Source organism: Paramacrobiotus metropolitanus, unplaced genomic scaffold (assembly GCF_019649055.1).
Source record: "Paramacrobiotus metropolitanus isolate TYO unplaced genomic scaffold, Prichtersi_v1.0 Parri_scaffold0000018, whole genome shotgun sequence".
Classification (NCBI taxonomy): Eukaryota; Metazoa; Tardigrada; class Eutardigrada; order Parachela; family Macrobiotidae; genus Paramacrobiotus; species Paramacrobiotus metropolitanus.
In genome coordinates, this window is record NW_026570238.1 from 1095570 (window position 1) to 1110744 (window position 15175).

Genomic DNA, 15175 nt, shown 5'->3' on the forward strand with positions numbered 1-15175 from the left:
GGCGACACACGTTTTTGACGGACTGTGGTCATCTGTGGTTCAACCTACAGAACCCGTGTTAACCGTTTTTAGATTCAGCTCTGTCAATTGTACCCTGCTGATTTATCTCCGGTTTAATTAATCATTTACTAATTAGTTAATTAGCAAGACCTACGGCAGCTAGGAAAGTCCAAAATTAACGAATTTCGCGGACCTGTCGTTCGTAATTAACTTTAGACAAAAGTTTCTATTATATTTTTACTGTTGCTTTAAAGTCCCATGTTGCTTACTACATTAAAGGATAACGATTAACTGTTGCCAGTCGCAAAGGAAAAAATCCCAAACACCTTGTCGCCTCCTGAACGCCAATGCCCGTCAACGGGTTAATAATTTTATTATTAAAAACTGTTAAGACCTTAAAACCACTTTCTGAAAATCACTGTCAAAACTGCATATTATTAATTCTGTTTTTACAAACTGCTAAAACCTTAAAACCACTTTTCGAAAAATCACTGTCAAAACTATATATTATTTATTTTTAAAAATGGCTGAAACCTTAAAACCACTTTTCGAAAAATCACTGTCAAAACTATATATTAATAGTTTTATTTATAAAAACTGCTAAAACCTTAAAACCACTTTTCTAAAAATCACTGTCAAAACTATATATTAATAATGTTATTTTTAAAAACTGCTAAAACTTTAAAACCACTGTTCGAAAAATCACTGTCAAAACTATATATTATTTATTTTTAAAAACTGCTAAAACCTTAAAGCCGCATTTCGAAAAATCACTGTCAAAACTATATATTAATAGTTTTATTTATAAAAACTGCTAAAACCTTAAAACCATTTTTCGAAAAATCACTGTCAAAACTATATATTATTTATTTTTAAAAACTGCTAAAACCTTAAAACCGCTTTTCGAAAAATCACTGTCAAAACTATATATTATTTATTTTTAAAAACTGCTAAAACCTTAAAACCGCTTTTCGAAAAATCACTGTCAAAACCATATATTATTTATTTTTAAAAACTGCTAAAACCTTAAAACCGCTTTTCGAAAAATCACTGTCAAAACTATATATTATTAGTTTTATTTTTAAAAACTGCTAAAACCTTAAAACCGCTTTTTGAAAAATCACTGTCAAAACTATATATTATTAATTTTATTTTTAAAAGTTTTAAAAGTTTTAAAACTTGGCCCACTTTGTACCTACCCTCACTAATTAAGTATACGTTCTTTCAGCTACACACGACATGTACACATTGTGTATATGTTATCTGCCGTCATATTAATCTAAGTAAAATCAAACTCCTCAAAAACGATCGTTATAAGCAATAAACACCGTACCGCAAAATAAATACGAAAGCAAAGGACCACCGTCTACGGGATTATTTATTTTTTAACAGAGTAGAACGATCAGCTTTTTTTAACTATTGTGCAAAACGTATGGTATTAGCTTATTCCTATAGCGAAATTGATTACTGCATTCGATCAAAATTATGCTCTCTGAGTGTTGAACAGAAGCATCATGGAACCTTCAGGTTAATTGGTAACCCTTTTAGAGGGAGGACGTACACGTCTTGGTCACTGGGGTCGTAGTAGCTTCGGGATGCCGGGTCCATCGTAATGATGCTGCTTCGCCGGGAAATTGTATCTTTGGGCGATGGTGCTGGTTGGCGTTGTCGAAATTTGTTAGTGACGTTTCGCTTCCATCTCCTGACACAACAAAAGTGGAAAACTCCACAGATCACCAACAGAAGCATCATAGATGCTACCTAAATTTCAAATCATTTTAATTTTTGGGATTACAACAGCTGCATGTCGATGCATTCAGAATAACTTGTCTTAGTCAGGTAACTCAGAGCTACGCTGATCTATGCATAGCTAGGCCCGGTAAATGGCATTCTGTGCTTCTCATATTCACAGGATCACATCGTATGTATATCGATTATCGTGCGGACTTACTATAAAGATGCTCACGAAAACTGCAAGCCTGCAACAATAAAGTCATTCATTAATTATTCTCCTTTATTTATTAAATATATAATAATTCTACATTCCTTGTACCGTTTGTTTCCCTGGTGATTTCCTGTTTAAACTGCTTGTGGTTAGCAAACTTGCCGCCAACAGAACAGACATATTTCCTCTGCTGCGCAGTAATAAAAACTGTCACAAATGTCTGGCTTAGGATTGTTAATTAGAAAATGTGCAATTTTATGCGATTTTTTACTAAAGACGTAATTCAGAATTTGACATCAGCATAATTTGAGTGAAAATTCATTTTCCTATCGATAGCTGCTTTAATTAATGATAGAAAAATTATTGTTGGAAATTGTTGGCATCTATAATTAGGGTCCAATTATCCACTCAGAAGCTCGAAGCAATGAATCAAGATCAATTTTTCATACTAAAATTATGCGAGAAGCTGCAATACACATGCAGCAAATGTGTAATTAAATTCCCGTGGAGGGCACACGTCTACGAGGGAAAATGCGCAAGAAATACTATTAAAGGTCTTTCTGGATAAAAGGTTGCAAAAAGTTGACAGAGGTATATGAAGAAACATTACATTTCTGTAACTGTAAGCCAGAACTGATGTCGAGGTAACACAACGGGGTGGGACGTCAACCAATGCTTGTGCATCTGTTGTTTGACAACCGACATTTCCGGTATGTTGCAACTCACCCGACCTTGTGTTTCCACCACCGACATAGTTAACGACATACACACTCCATGGGCAGCAAGCTTTATCGCTTTCTGAACCGCAGCAGTACGACGGAACGGGAATAAATGCATAGCGTTCCTTGCTATCCTCGGTAGGACACCGGATTAGTCGCACAGTAGTACCGTGTGGACCGATGATCTTTACCCGACAAGCCGTGTTTGGATTGTAAGTTTTGCTGGGTGGCACTGCCAACAGTTATAATGTTGTAGGTTCGGATGAGTTAATATTACTTGATGAGTTGATGAGACTGATGAGTTGATGAGTTAATATTAATTGATGGTTCGGATGAGTTGATATTAATTGATCTTAATTAGCAGCGGTGGCGGTATAAATATACAATCCTATTGTTTCTTCCGGGCTATGCATGTCATTTTAATTCTAACAATAAGTTCGCGCAGTCCAGGCTGACGCAAACTTGAATACGAGTACAGTTTCACAAATTCCAAATTTCTCATCAAAATCGTCATCATCTACTTTGGTTTACAATGTGCTACACTGCATCTTACATTTCTCTAGAAATAAGCTACCGTAGCAATTTGGAAGCACTTTGAACTTTAGTTTTACATTTCGCAACGTTCTGACTGGTAAGTATCGAAAAGCTAAATTTTCGGGCAATCAAGAATAAGCATATAAAGCATACACATAGATACTTTTCTTTTGAAAGCGGCTTGCTCTGATGCCAACTCAAAATGTCGGCGCCGGTGGAACCGCGATCTCAAGGTAGCCCTCAGAAAAGTACGTATTAAAATACGGCTGCATAATTAAAAGAGCATAAGGCTGATAATGTACGGGGAAACGGAAAAATAATTGGTTAACTACACAATATCACGATTTTGCTTTAGAGAAGAATAAGTTGGCACAAAGAATAAACACAGTTGAAAAACATCAGAAGTTCGGCAGTTGATCGCTTTATAGAGCTTTTTGTGGTGAAAGTAAATATTAATACTAAATCGCACATGTCATGCTAAAGAGGCCTATGTAACGGCACCCTTACAGTACTACTCGCAGCAGTCTAAAACCTAAAATTAGAGTCACCATGTACAATTCCTTCTGGGTCTGAGCTAAGTTTCTATGGAAGTTATTATCGCAACATATCTTGTGATCAAATAACCAAAACATTTCTTTTACCGCCGGTAACGCTGCGAAATTCAGCGATTAATAATAACCTCGAGTTCACAGTTCACTTTGTAACACAGTTAAGTACCGTTTTATCGGCTAAATAAAAATATTAGCATTTGTGATCATAAACAGCCGATGTTACATTCAGTTAGAATTATTTGCTAAGTGAAACAGTTATTTAGCCTAATCAGTTCAGGTATCTCCATTTATATTGTAGAGGTTAGTGCGACTGTCGTGGTCAAGTACAAACGTACCTTGTAATAAAAGCATTCCTGTCACTAATATAGCACCGAACCGGGTTTCCATACCGGCAGAAATACTGTCGAACGAACGAGCGGATTGAAACAGTTGTAAAGCGCAAAATTCCCGACAATGCGTTTGCGACTCACTGTATGCAGATAATTAACACTGCTGCGGGTGACAAAATTAGCAAGCGCGAAAAGTAAGGAACATTTTTGGTGGATCTGAAACCTGAACCGGTTGACGATAACTACGATATCAATGAAAGCACGGCAAACTTGCTATTTTTGACATCTTTGCACCAGTTTTGAAAACTGAAAAAATCTTCCAAAGTCCTCAGTGTTTATAACAGTGTGAATGGTGCACTTCGCACGATTAACAGCAACCAGCGTGTACTTCATCGGAGATACAGAATACAAAATAAAATAGCATCCATCGATCACTATCTTTCATAATTACTAGAATAAAGTGAGTTTAATGTTGCAATTAATATCAGCGGGACGCAGAGCTTGTTCATCACGAATGCAGAAATTTCCTAGTATACGTAGCCGAAAAAGTCAGTAGTTGCATGTAATTGTTGATATCTGGATGAGGATGTTTTTATAGTGGCACACTGCAGACAGAATGGAAGTAGCTTTAACATCTTTGAAAACTTTACCCGTTTACTGGCTTGCATAAAATTAATATTCTTACGTCTAAGCTTATTACACGGCGTACTCGATAAGTGTTACAGTCTGTCCATAGAAAAGGTTAGCAGTTGGTCAAGATCTATATTTTAATTTGCAACGTATATTAGAGTAGCGTAGTCATACACCAGCAAAAATAGGAAAAAGTTGTTTCCGTAAAATATCTAGCAGTACTAAATTTCAACCGGGCAAAGGGTTACGGTGCTTGTACTGAGTAAACAGTATTTAAGCTATACTAAGGTGTTCTTTACACGTGAGTATCACTTTAACAGGCAGTAGCCATCGGAATAACAAAAAATTGCAAACGGGGGCATACTTCTTGGAACTACTGAATTACAATACAATAAGGTAAACTAGTGTTGTCAAATTATAAAGGAAGCCATAATTGTCAGCATGCAAAAATGCCGCGCAAAGAATTTCAGTTTATTTACTAAATCATAAACACAACATGCTTATACCAATAATTTTTCTGGATATCAGTGTGATTACTACTTCACTCCAAGTTTTGAATTTCCCAAGTTTAAACAACGAGATCTGTTATTTCCTAGTTAGGACATTTGAAAGTTATTCGAGATAATTATGAGTCTATGGCCAGTCTTAAAGAACAATTCCATCGAGTTTAAAGCGCCGATGCGAATTCTATGGGAAGAATCTCCGAGCGTAAACAATTTATCCAGTCATTCAGCTATCGCCGCCGGCGCCAAAAACCATTTCCCATTGAACTGGAACTTGCTGCAGAAAAAATATTCGCTCCGTATCCTTGTGCATTGGTATTACCATGGGCAAAGCCCATTCCTCCTTGTGAAAATGCAGTATTATCCGTATTTATGTTGCCGAAACCAATCTGGCCTCCTGAAAACAGAGTGTAACACATTACTTGCTTTTCCTATAAATTATTCAGCCAGTTAAATTACGCAGTAAATAAGATATCGTGTTTGCGTGAGACCGGTAAAACAATGGTAACGATAATTTTACATCGTGCCTGCATTCAGTACGCACGCGTAATTCTGATTGTTACCAATTATTGTATACTGTGGTCGAAACTGTTGGACAGGCGCTTATGACCTGTTTGCGTCGTGTAGTCGTGTACAACTACAAGCTGTATCATGCGTAACGTAAACGTCACCGGGATAATTGGGGCATAATTAAACTTAATTAATTTGTCGTCTTGGAAAATTTGTGGTTGTTAATTTCTTGCAAGATTCTAACCTCCCAGCGCATTAGAGCTACTGTATCCTCCTAATCCTCCCATTCCTCCCCATCCAGGATATCCTCCGAGTCCTCCATAACCACCCCATCCTCCGTTTCCATATCCGCCCCAACCACCATAACCACCATAAATACCTCCGTAAGACGGATATCCCCAGCCGGCAAATCCTATCAGTTAATCAGTTACGTAACTGCGTATGCGGCTGTTAATCTGCCAGTAAATAGTGATATTGCAGACTGTAACCCGAAAGTGCATCTTACCGGAAGGAATGCCTGCAATACAAACACCAACAAACATAACAATTGTTACGACGTTAAAGCAGGTCATTTTCCCTTAACCGATTAAACAAAAAAAGCAGCACAAAAGTAAACCAAAAGCTTTGTGAAAATTCGTATCTGAAAAACACGATATTGAATTCCACCAAAATCTGCTTGTGCTTATATACATGCTAAGCGCAATTTATGTTGCTACACAATAAAACCCGATTTAGTAAGCCATTTGTCATTGTTCCTGCATGATGGTTTGGTCAAGATAGTGTAAACTGTACGCATTATATAACTGCATCCCTAATGCGTAACCTTAAGCTGGTTTTTTCAGGAAATACAATCGGAGTGACCAGTTCTGAATAATTTCGCCGCATCATAATTATTTTTGTATCAGGCTAACTATTTTTTGCTGTTCGTAAGTCACCGCACCTGAGACCTGAGTGGTCCTACAGTAACGATTAAAACGAATATAGCGGTTATGTGTAGCCATCGGCATTAACAACTGCGCGTCTTGCGTAACGGTGATCTTTTGGTAGTGCCTGTGTTCCAACTTCCTTCCTTGTACAACGGATACGTGATGACGTATAATGAATTGTTACGCTATTAGCTGTGATCATTGTAATAAAGATACTGACGACATTAATTTTCACACGCTCAATTACAATTAAGCATGGCATCATGCCCGCATCTGTCTGTGGTTTTGATTCCTCTAAATTACTCTAGTATCCACCTAATGTTGCACTGCTGCAAGCATTAATGTTTACATGGATTTTGGGAAAGCAAATTATTACTTCAGCGCTGTAATGGTACATTTGCATTGTAGTTATGTACTAAACATCGCCCCGTGTGGAAGACTAAGAACCTTATAATAACTGGTTTCCGCCACGATGATGATATATCGATCTGCCTTCGGTCAGCACTTCTCGACCATATTCCGTTCAACCAATGTTTTGTGCAGTAATATCGTCACGTGTTACGTATGCGTTTGTTGTTATTGCCCTTTTGGAAGTTTAGAGAGGCAATAATTAATTTTGCCATAGCACGTTTGCAGAATACGTACAGAGTACGTACTAAAGCGGTAGCTAATAAAAAATATTATATACGTTTTGATTAAATTTAATTACAACTTTAAACGATATGTTAAATAAACTATCTTGCAAAAGCTACTTGCAAAAACTAATTTGATTTGTTTATAAGAATTACGCGCACGCGCAGTGTTGTAATTTTTTAGCTGTTGATGTGATGCGTACAAACAGTCACAGCAGTAGCGGATCACGCTAATTGCACTCAGTGTCTGTAATGGAAGCCGGCAAGAGGATTTGAGCAAGCACTTTAGAGAAAACTTTTATGGTTTAATTGGATGATTTTCCGTCAGAGTGATGGGAAAAATGCACAGATGACACTTATCCATCCGACCCGCTCCATGTCCCGTAAAAATCAATAACTGACACCTTCATATCACTGCACTGGTCGACGCCTACACAGATTTCCCGATTCATCTCCGATGAAGTTTTGGCGAATTTGTCGCCGAACAAGAGTCATGTTGTTAGCAAACAATATTACACTCATTCAATCAGCATACATATTCAGGCGATGAAAAATCCTACTTCCACATGAATCAATGTCTACACGAATCCTGAAAATGGTAGAACCCTGCAACGCACTGCGGTATGACCGGATCAACAGCGGATTTTAATTAGGCTGTCAAACCATGCAGAATAAATACGTTATACTAATTACGTTAAATATCTACGTTTGTTTGCAGAAACTCTCTTGCAGTGCTTGTCGCACCATAACAGCCCCAATCGATAAATCTCATTTTCGGGAAACGAGCGTACGATAATTTGATTAATGTTGTGTATTTGAGATGCCGAGTTGTTCAGATAGTTTAAAAATTCGCTCGCAAAATTTTTAACTTTATTGCACCACAGACGCAACGCGTACCAACTCACATTTCATAGAGAAGTTATGAGACATAAAATAATTATAGAATTCCGCTGAATAAATTATAAAAACCTCGAAGAACATCTTTTACATGAATGCAACAAGACGTAGAAAAATAAACTGTGAATGCCTATATGCCGACCTGCGTACCAATATTCCGCGCTTTTGAGCAATTTTTGTGACCATTACATTCCCGTTGTAGCAATACGTGGCTGTAGTTTATGGACATACGCACTATGCACATGCCCGTTGTGCATAACGGAATTCAGTGGCAAGATTCCGGCTGGTTTGTACATGTACAACAAACTGGCGCCGGAACTGCTCGGCAAACAGACGGTTTGTGTTACCGCTCGCAGCCGTTTATGTTCCTCACTCTCCAGCCGATCCAAACACCACTCAATACAACGGAAATAGCGCGAAAGGCTAAAGAATAAATAAATCCACGGATTGCTGCAACTGTTCAGATTGGCCAACAGCAGCAGTATAACAAATGCCGGCTCACTAACATACGCCGTGTCCGGGAAGAATGTTGTCCATAATAGGGCGACGAAGAAGGGCGTCCAGCATATCAGATAGGCCACAATGACCACCATTGTCAGCTTGACGGTGCGCAGTTTGGCCCGCGTGAAACTCTGACCGCGCTTGTACGTGGAGTGTGTCCGGGTGTCGGGCAGGAAATGATTATGGCTGGAACCGGAAGGCGCGCGTGACAGGGCGCTTGTGCCGTTGCGCTGCTGTTTAAGACGCAGGCTACCGTTGTGCTTATGCCGTACCATCGTTTGCCAAATGGTCCAGCTAACTTGGCCGTAAGTGATGCACAAGATGATCAGGGGGATTACGTAAATGGATCCAGCAAACCACAATACGTAGGCCTTTATCAAACACAGACAAGTGTGGTTTTTAAATCAGCATCGATTACAGTTGTCCAATCAACATATTTTGCATCATAATGCATAAAGATTTTGTGATTACACAGTGCAGCAGTATCACATCCTCTACAATATGGCATGTGCACATAGATAACTTGCACTGTAACTGAAAAGATTTGATTTGCCTAGGGGATGCCGGGATGGTAAACTGCATGAGTCTTAACTGTGTTCTTGAAAGGAAAATCTTCTTCTGATTATATTATTATCATCCGGTAAATTTATACAGCCAGTATAATACATGTCTGTTATCGGTATTCCGTTATTGCTGATTATTTGCTCTTGCTTTGGATTTTATAGCTTGGTTAAAAGGCTTTTCTAGTCATAAAGAAATTAATTTGAAAAATATAATAGTATTATTTTCCAACCTTTTTCAGAAAAAACTAATTACATTAAAAGTGGTCTGGCTCCTATCTGATTTTTATTTGACAGTACCTTCCGCTAATTAAAGCCATTTAACGCCCAAGCGTTAAATGACGTTAACGCAGAGCGAGCTCACGTGTCTTGGCAACCATGGTTGCATCCTTCAGAATGCTTCCAGGGCCACTTTGCCACGTACACGCAGTTTCACGGCCAGAAAAATTGCGGCGCGGCTTGTATCATAACCTGGGTGACCGACGGCACCCTTCAGCGTGTCGTCTGGACATCGCTCAGGCTGATCACTTGCCCCGGCATCCTCAGGCGGCAACTTTCGGTCGTGAGCGAGCTCATAAGCGTTAATTCAAGATTAATTTAGGATACCAATAAATTAAAGCCAATAACCTAATAAGCAGAGCTGCAGAAGCCATTACAAACAGTGCACGAACGTGGTTACTATTTATAAGCGCATCCCTGTCTTCGTCTGAAAAATGAATAATTGGGATTCTCTTCGGTAAAATCCAACAAATTTTATGCGAAATTTTTAGCTCCAGGAATTTTTAATATTCTTGCGATACAATGTTCCAGTACTCGAACAATCAATAGCTGCGTGCCGGCCACTTTGAATTATACGGGAAGCGGGATATAGGCGCCCATTAGATACGTTATGCTCTACTTGAATTATAATTATGGTGAATGCCCTTTTGCTGACCTGATCGCGAATCGGCATCAGTTTGTCATGGCTTCTTTGCAATACGATATTACTAGCTCAGCAAAGTTGTTACCTTATTCCCCCATGGCGAGATAAAGGTGGCCCAACAATCCTGGACACCAGGATAAACTTCCATTTGAGAAAAAATGAAGATTTGCGGAAGGCTGCATACGACTGACAATATCCAAGCATAGACGATCATCATGGTACACCGACGGGCACGCCAGTTGTAAGCATTCATTGGGCTACCTAATAGTACGCAAAGGAAATAAAAGCAAATAACAACTATCAACTTAATTGTTGTAGGTTTAAGGAAGCAAGTATTTCATTAAATAGCCAAAAATATCTAACACTGGATACAGAAACTGGACCCTTCGGATATGCGTGATTTACTAGAAATCATGTAAAGTCAGTATGTAATGTGCACTTACAAATTGCTGCATGCCGGTCGATCTAAAACAACAGAACAAATTGGTATATCGGAAGTCCATTTCTATTTTGATCGGTGTAATTTAGCCCTCTGTCGACAGCCACCATATCGAAATAAAATTATATCGATATTTCAAATCGTCTGATCGAAATAAATTTCATCTAATTATCTCCGTCGTTACAGGATAAATAGCCACGAGTTCTAGAAATGCACAGAATCATATTCTTTAATACGATTGCGTGCTTAAAAATATCTTATTATATGGAACTGCTGTCTCGTTATCTTGCGTAAGTGACCCTCTCGGAACGCACTTCTTGTAACATAATTTCATATTTTACAAGACCCTCTATCTCAATATTTACAGATGCACTCACGTAGCTGCATGCACGGTAATGTTATTTCTAATCTAGAAAACATTTTTACATCGTTTTAAACATAATAGTAAACCGCATAAAAATAAACTACGTCTACAGCAACGATCACGGCAGACAACATATGGTCAATCTGGATACGTGTACTTACCGCCATCATTACAAGCACCCACGTGGACAGATAGAGGGCGAAAACTTGAAAGAATTTGACCACTTTGCATCCCATGTCATTGCCTTGAAAACGCCAGGTTATATCCCACGCCTAAAATTTCATACAATTTCGTATACGCGTGTATACATGTCTATTACATTTCGAATCAATCAATACCATTTGAGGTAAGATGTTGAAAAATGCAACAATGAGATCCGCCATGGACAAATGGAAAATAAAAAAATACATCCGAGTCAGCTGCCAATGCAAAACACTCGTTAGTCAAAATAAATAACAGTAAACTTTCATGCATGCTTTTAAAATCCGAACCTTTCCCACGCGATTATGCATTTTCAGATTAGTGATTCTCTTTGTTAGGCGCACTGAACAAATTCAAAAGAGCTGTCCAAGCAGTGCTTAAAACCGCAATAGATAGTTATCAAGCCCTGTCTCTTATATTTCAGGAAACTAAGATATTACAAACATACACAATTTATGTACGGGCGTAATCAACTATGATTTGCAACTGTTAGAATAAAGTATGTACGCAACCGTTAGTCTTTTTAACAAGACATTTTAAGTAACACACCCTTATAGCTGTGTTCCACTTGAGTATACACACATATATGTACATAACCTATACTCGTAGCCCCAATTGCGAAACATTACAAGAATTAGTGAGATTTTATTTGCTGCTAAAAATCATTGAGGTACTGGAGTCAGAAATGTCTGGCACAGCTAATTGTTTACAGTAAATTGATTATATTATGCTTTTAAAAAGTTAAGTTGCTTTGCGGCTGCAGTGATATGGTAATCTGCTGTAAACGGCTGCCGATCTATTCTTAGAGCAAGTCAAATTTGTCATTATTAATAGAATTGTGACATCTCCGCTCTTATAAAAAGTGCACATCTGACTCGTTGATTTTTGATCTGACACGACACAAATTTGTCTGGAATGAGCTCCAATAAAAGACGATGCTCTTTATCTGTAATCCACACTTCTTTTGGTGTTTGAGGTCATGTGTCAAACATGATTAAGCCTTAAGGTACCGAAAATGAATTTTAAAATTCCATTACAGTAAGTAGTCCAACTTCAGGTTATAATATCTTTAGATTCATTCTCGTGCAGTGGTTGTGTGTTGTGTGTCAAGCTTTTTAATAATTAATCTACTTCTACGCATACGGGCGTGTCAGCCACACCACTACGCCAAATGAATAATAAAATAATCGTTTAGCTCTAATTGATGGCTCTTCTCTGTTGCCATTTTCCAGTGCTACACAGTTTTATTCCTGCATTTTATTATACGATTGTACAAAGGTATAGTTTAAAAACATTTTGTGATATCGTATGTAGTCAATCATTTTAAAAAATTTATCGTCACTAGGACTAGCTGTGATGCTAGTGTTAAACTCTTTTGCTAGAGAGCAAAATGCAGGAATGTCGTGACTGGTTAGATAAAATCCATAGGATGAAAATCTACAGACATTGCACATAATGTGCAACAAAAGATATCGGCCTGATGCGGAAGTACTCAAGGCTAATCAAACAGTCCAGGAAATGCCACCCCATAGAAATGACATTTATGGAAGGCTGTATAGGGTGAACTGCCTACTTCTAGTTTGAGTTATAACGGTTGTTCGAATACGTTCTAAAACACTCGAATCCCAATAAAATAAAAAACCCAGGTTAAAACGCCCGCGCAGAAAGCATTGTATCGGAACAATATAATAAATTACATTAATTCTACGTAGCTTTGCATTCATGTAGTGCCAACGTTTTAACGTGTCTCCTGTCAATCTTTTATTTCAGCATATTGCTCTGTTTCAAAGCAGCACTGGAATAATTGCTGCGCTTATCCTTTCGGTAAGAGATTTTAGATGTGTAATCAATGCAAGTCATGAATTATATTAAAAAGTTGAAAATGCTATTTGGACTACTTAATGCTAATATCATCTGATATACTTTGCATTTGGTATTTTTCTCATTACAAAATTTACCTTTTTTCGGCGCCATAGTAAAATGGACAACACTGAGATATTTCCGAACAGCGCCACTGCAAAGATTGCTCCCAGGATGCCGATTTCGACCTTTGCTAGCTCCTCATCCCTGGTCATAATTCCCGGCACCATTATCGAATAATTATAATCCACACTATCGTTGTCCATGTTTATAACTGGAAATGCAAGGTGCAGCTGATATTTTCAATCCGTAATTGGTAATAAATCGCAAGGTATGCAGTCCCACGACAACATTATATTGGTATACACAGTTTCCGGTCAACAGTTGTCCCACCATGAGGTAGGTTCATGTAAGTATAAAGTACTGCGGTAACATTGTGATCAGCCTTGTCAAATCACGCAAAGAATGTGCCGTTTAATAAGCACTAACTTGCAAAAATTCAATGTTTTGAGATGACGATGGCTGGCAGAGTAAGATGTGTGAGTGGCATTTGAGAATTAATCAACTTAGTGAATGTCCAGTGTGGCACTGCACAAGCTCCTAACACGGGGATATTCGATAAACCCTACGCAGAGATTCTCAGACTGCGTAGCTGGCTCTGTCTACCAATGGGCCCGGCTAGATTTATCGATGTACACGAACCCTCCCAAGATGACAGAGACTATATGCTGTGTCAATAACTGTCTTCCGGCGGGTTTGCGGTTGTTTGCCTATCGGACTCCGTCTGAACCCGGCTGTGGGCAAAATGAAGGCATGCAAAAGGCGCACGGCTGACCAAATACGTGATCCAAAGGAGAAATTGTATGCAGCTCATCTTCTACGGAATAATATTGGGATCGTTTTAGTATTAGAAATGTATGCGACGTCGGTATGTCATTTCCAAGGTCATTTATATTGTACTAACTGTACTATCGAAGTATCATTCATGTTACATACAGCAAATACACTATAAATAAAAAACACATTACAGTACAAAAATATAATAATAACGTAGTTTGTTAATATTGCTTAAACTATGAACCCTAAAGCGGATAAGTGACATAGAAGCGGCACGCATGCTGCTAAAATTCCGAAAGTAGTGTAATGAGCCGACAAAGAAATGTGAAAATGCCGGAATGTGGAGAAAGCGGTAATTGTGGTTACTGCGGTATTACCGCGCCGCAAATGGAAGCAATTTGTTACTTCGATTTTTTCGGTCTCCCTTGTGCTTTCTAACGAAAAGTATTAATAATGAATGAAAAGCGGCAAAAGGGCATCCACAGCACAAGCTATTTTGATGATATTGCAAAGTTACTCCGCTCGTGACTGTGCGTGGAGGTATCTGAGTTAATAAATAACCGAGATCGATAGCGTGCGACTGGATGCAAATAAATTTGAAAATAAATGAGCAAACTGAAAGCATATATCCATCTCCTATTTACAAACTCCTGTCCAAGTTCAATGGTATGGATTTCTTCCTTACAGATATGTACTGTGCTAATTGTCCCAGTAACGGTATCAAAAGGAATACAATTCGTTGAACTGTGTCCATACTCAGTAGGGAATCTTTTATCTTCGAAAAGTGCACGGAAGCCGTTTCGTCTAAGCAGATGTCCGCCAAGGAGCGCCACAAGTCCACAACACTGGATAATATTATAAAACTTGGATACACACGTTGGCGACACAACAGTGTATAAACTTGAACTTAAAAAGACATTAACCCACAACGTCACTCGAACAAATGAAAATCTGTTTGTACAAAGTACAATTACAAGCCATTCGATAGTAACCTTTAACAACAAGTATGCACGCATGCTCCTTTATTATCGTCCTTTGAACAGATCAAATAAGTGATTCCATGTAACTAATGGTAAGTACCAATGTATTAAAGTCAACTGGACTCCGCATAACTGCAGCATTTTTACACTGAAGCATACCGGCCAGATGGATAATGGGAAAATTCGGTTGACTGGTTTGTACGAGTAAATTACGCAAAAAATGGTAATGGCATTATGATATTTACATACGCAGGGAAGCTTGGACCGTCGACGGTCCAGACATAATAAAAAAATGTACGAATACTCGAGCAGAGGTATGTACTTCGTATGGGATT

General features: G+C 38.4%; 2 protein-coding genes and 1 long non-coding RNA gene across 5 annotated transcripts; 1 reads left to right on the forward strand and 2 right to left on the reverse strand.

Moving 5' to 3' along the window:
- Positions 1-5153: 5153 nt before the first annotated feature.
- Positions 5154-6413, reverse strand: LOC129585885 (uncharacterized). Of its 2 annotated transcripts, XM_055478781.1 has the most exons (4): positions 6227-6413; positions 6080-6133; positions 5966-6037; positions 5154-5608 (listed from the first exon to the last, which is right to left on the reverse strand). In XM_055478781.1, exons 1-4 carry the CDS (start codon positions 6291-6293, stop codon positions 5442-5444), a joined length of 360 nt encoding a protein of 119 aa, XP_055334756.1. In that variant the 5' UTR covers positions 6294-6413; the 3' UTR covers positions 5154-5441. The 2 variants fall into 2 exon arrangements, with proteins under 2 accessions (XP_055334756.1, XP_055334755.1); XM_055478780.1 differs by having other exon boundaries at positions 5966-6133; positions 6227-6406.
- A 1747-nt stretch (positions 6414-8160) lies between these two features.
- LOC129585728 (oxytocin receptor-like) lies at positions 8161-14704 on the reverse strand. The gene is made up of 7 exons (XM_055478540.1): positions 14546-14704; positions 13122-13900; positions 11301-11381; positions 11124-11234; positions 10603-10624; positions 10245-10420; positions 8161-9048 (listed from the first exon to the last, which is right to left on the reverse strand). Exons 2-7 carry the CDS (start codon positions 13287-13289, stop codon positions 8362-8364), a joined length of 1245 nt encoding a protein of 414 aa, XP_055334515.1. The 5' UTR covers positions 13290-13900; positions 14546-14704; the 3' UTR covers positions 8161-8361.
- LOC129585729 (uncharacterized) lies at positions 9841-13478 on the forward strand. Of its 2 annotated transcripts, XR_008690058.1 has the most exons (4): positions 9841-10400; positions 10478-10574; positions 12934-12987; positions 13140-13478. It is a non-coding gene; the product is annotated as an uncharacterized LOC129585729 (long non-coding RNA). The 2 variants fall into 2 exon arrangements; XR_008690059.1 differs by lacking the exons at positions 9841-10400; positions 10478-10574 and adding an exon at positions 11807-12169.
- Positions 14705-15175: the final 471 nt, after the last annotated feature.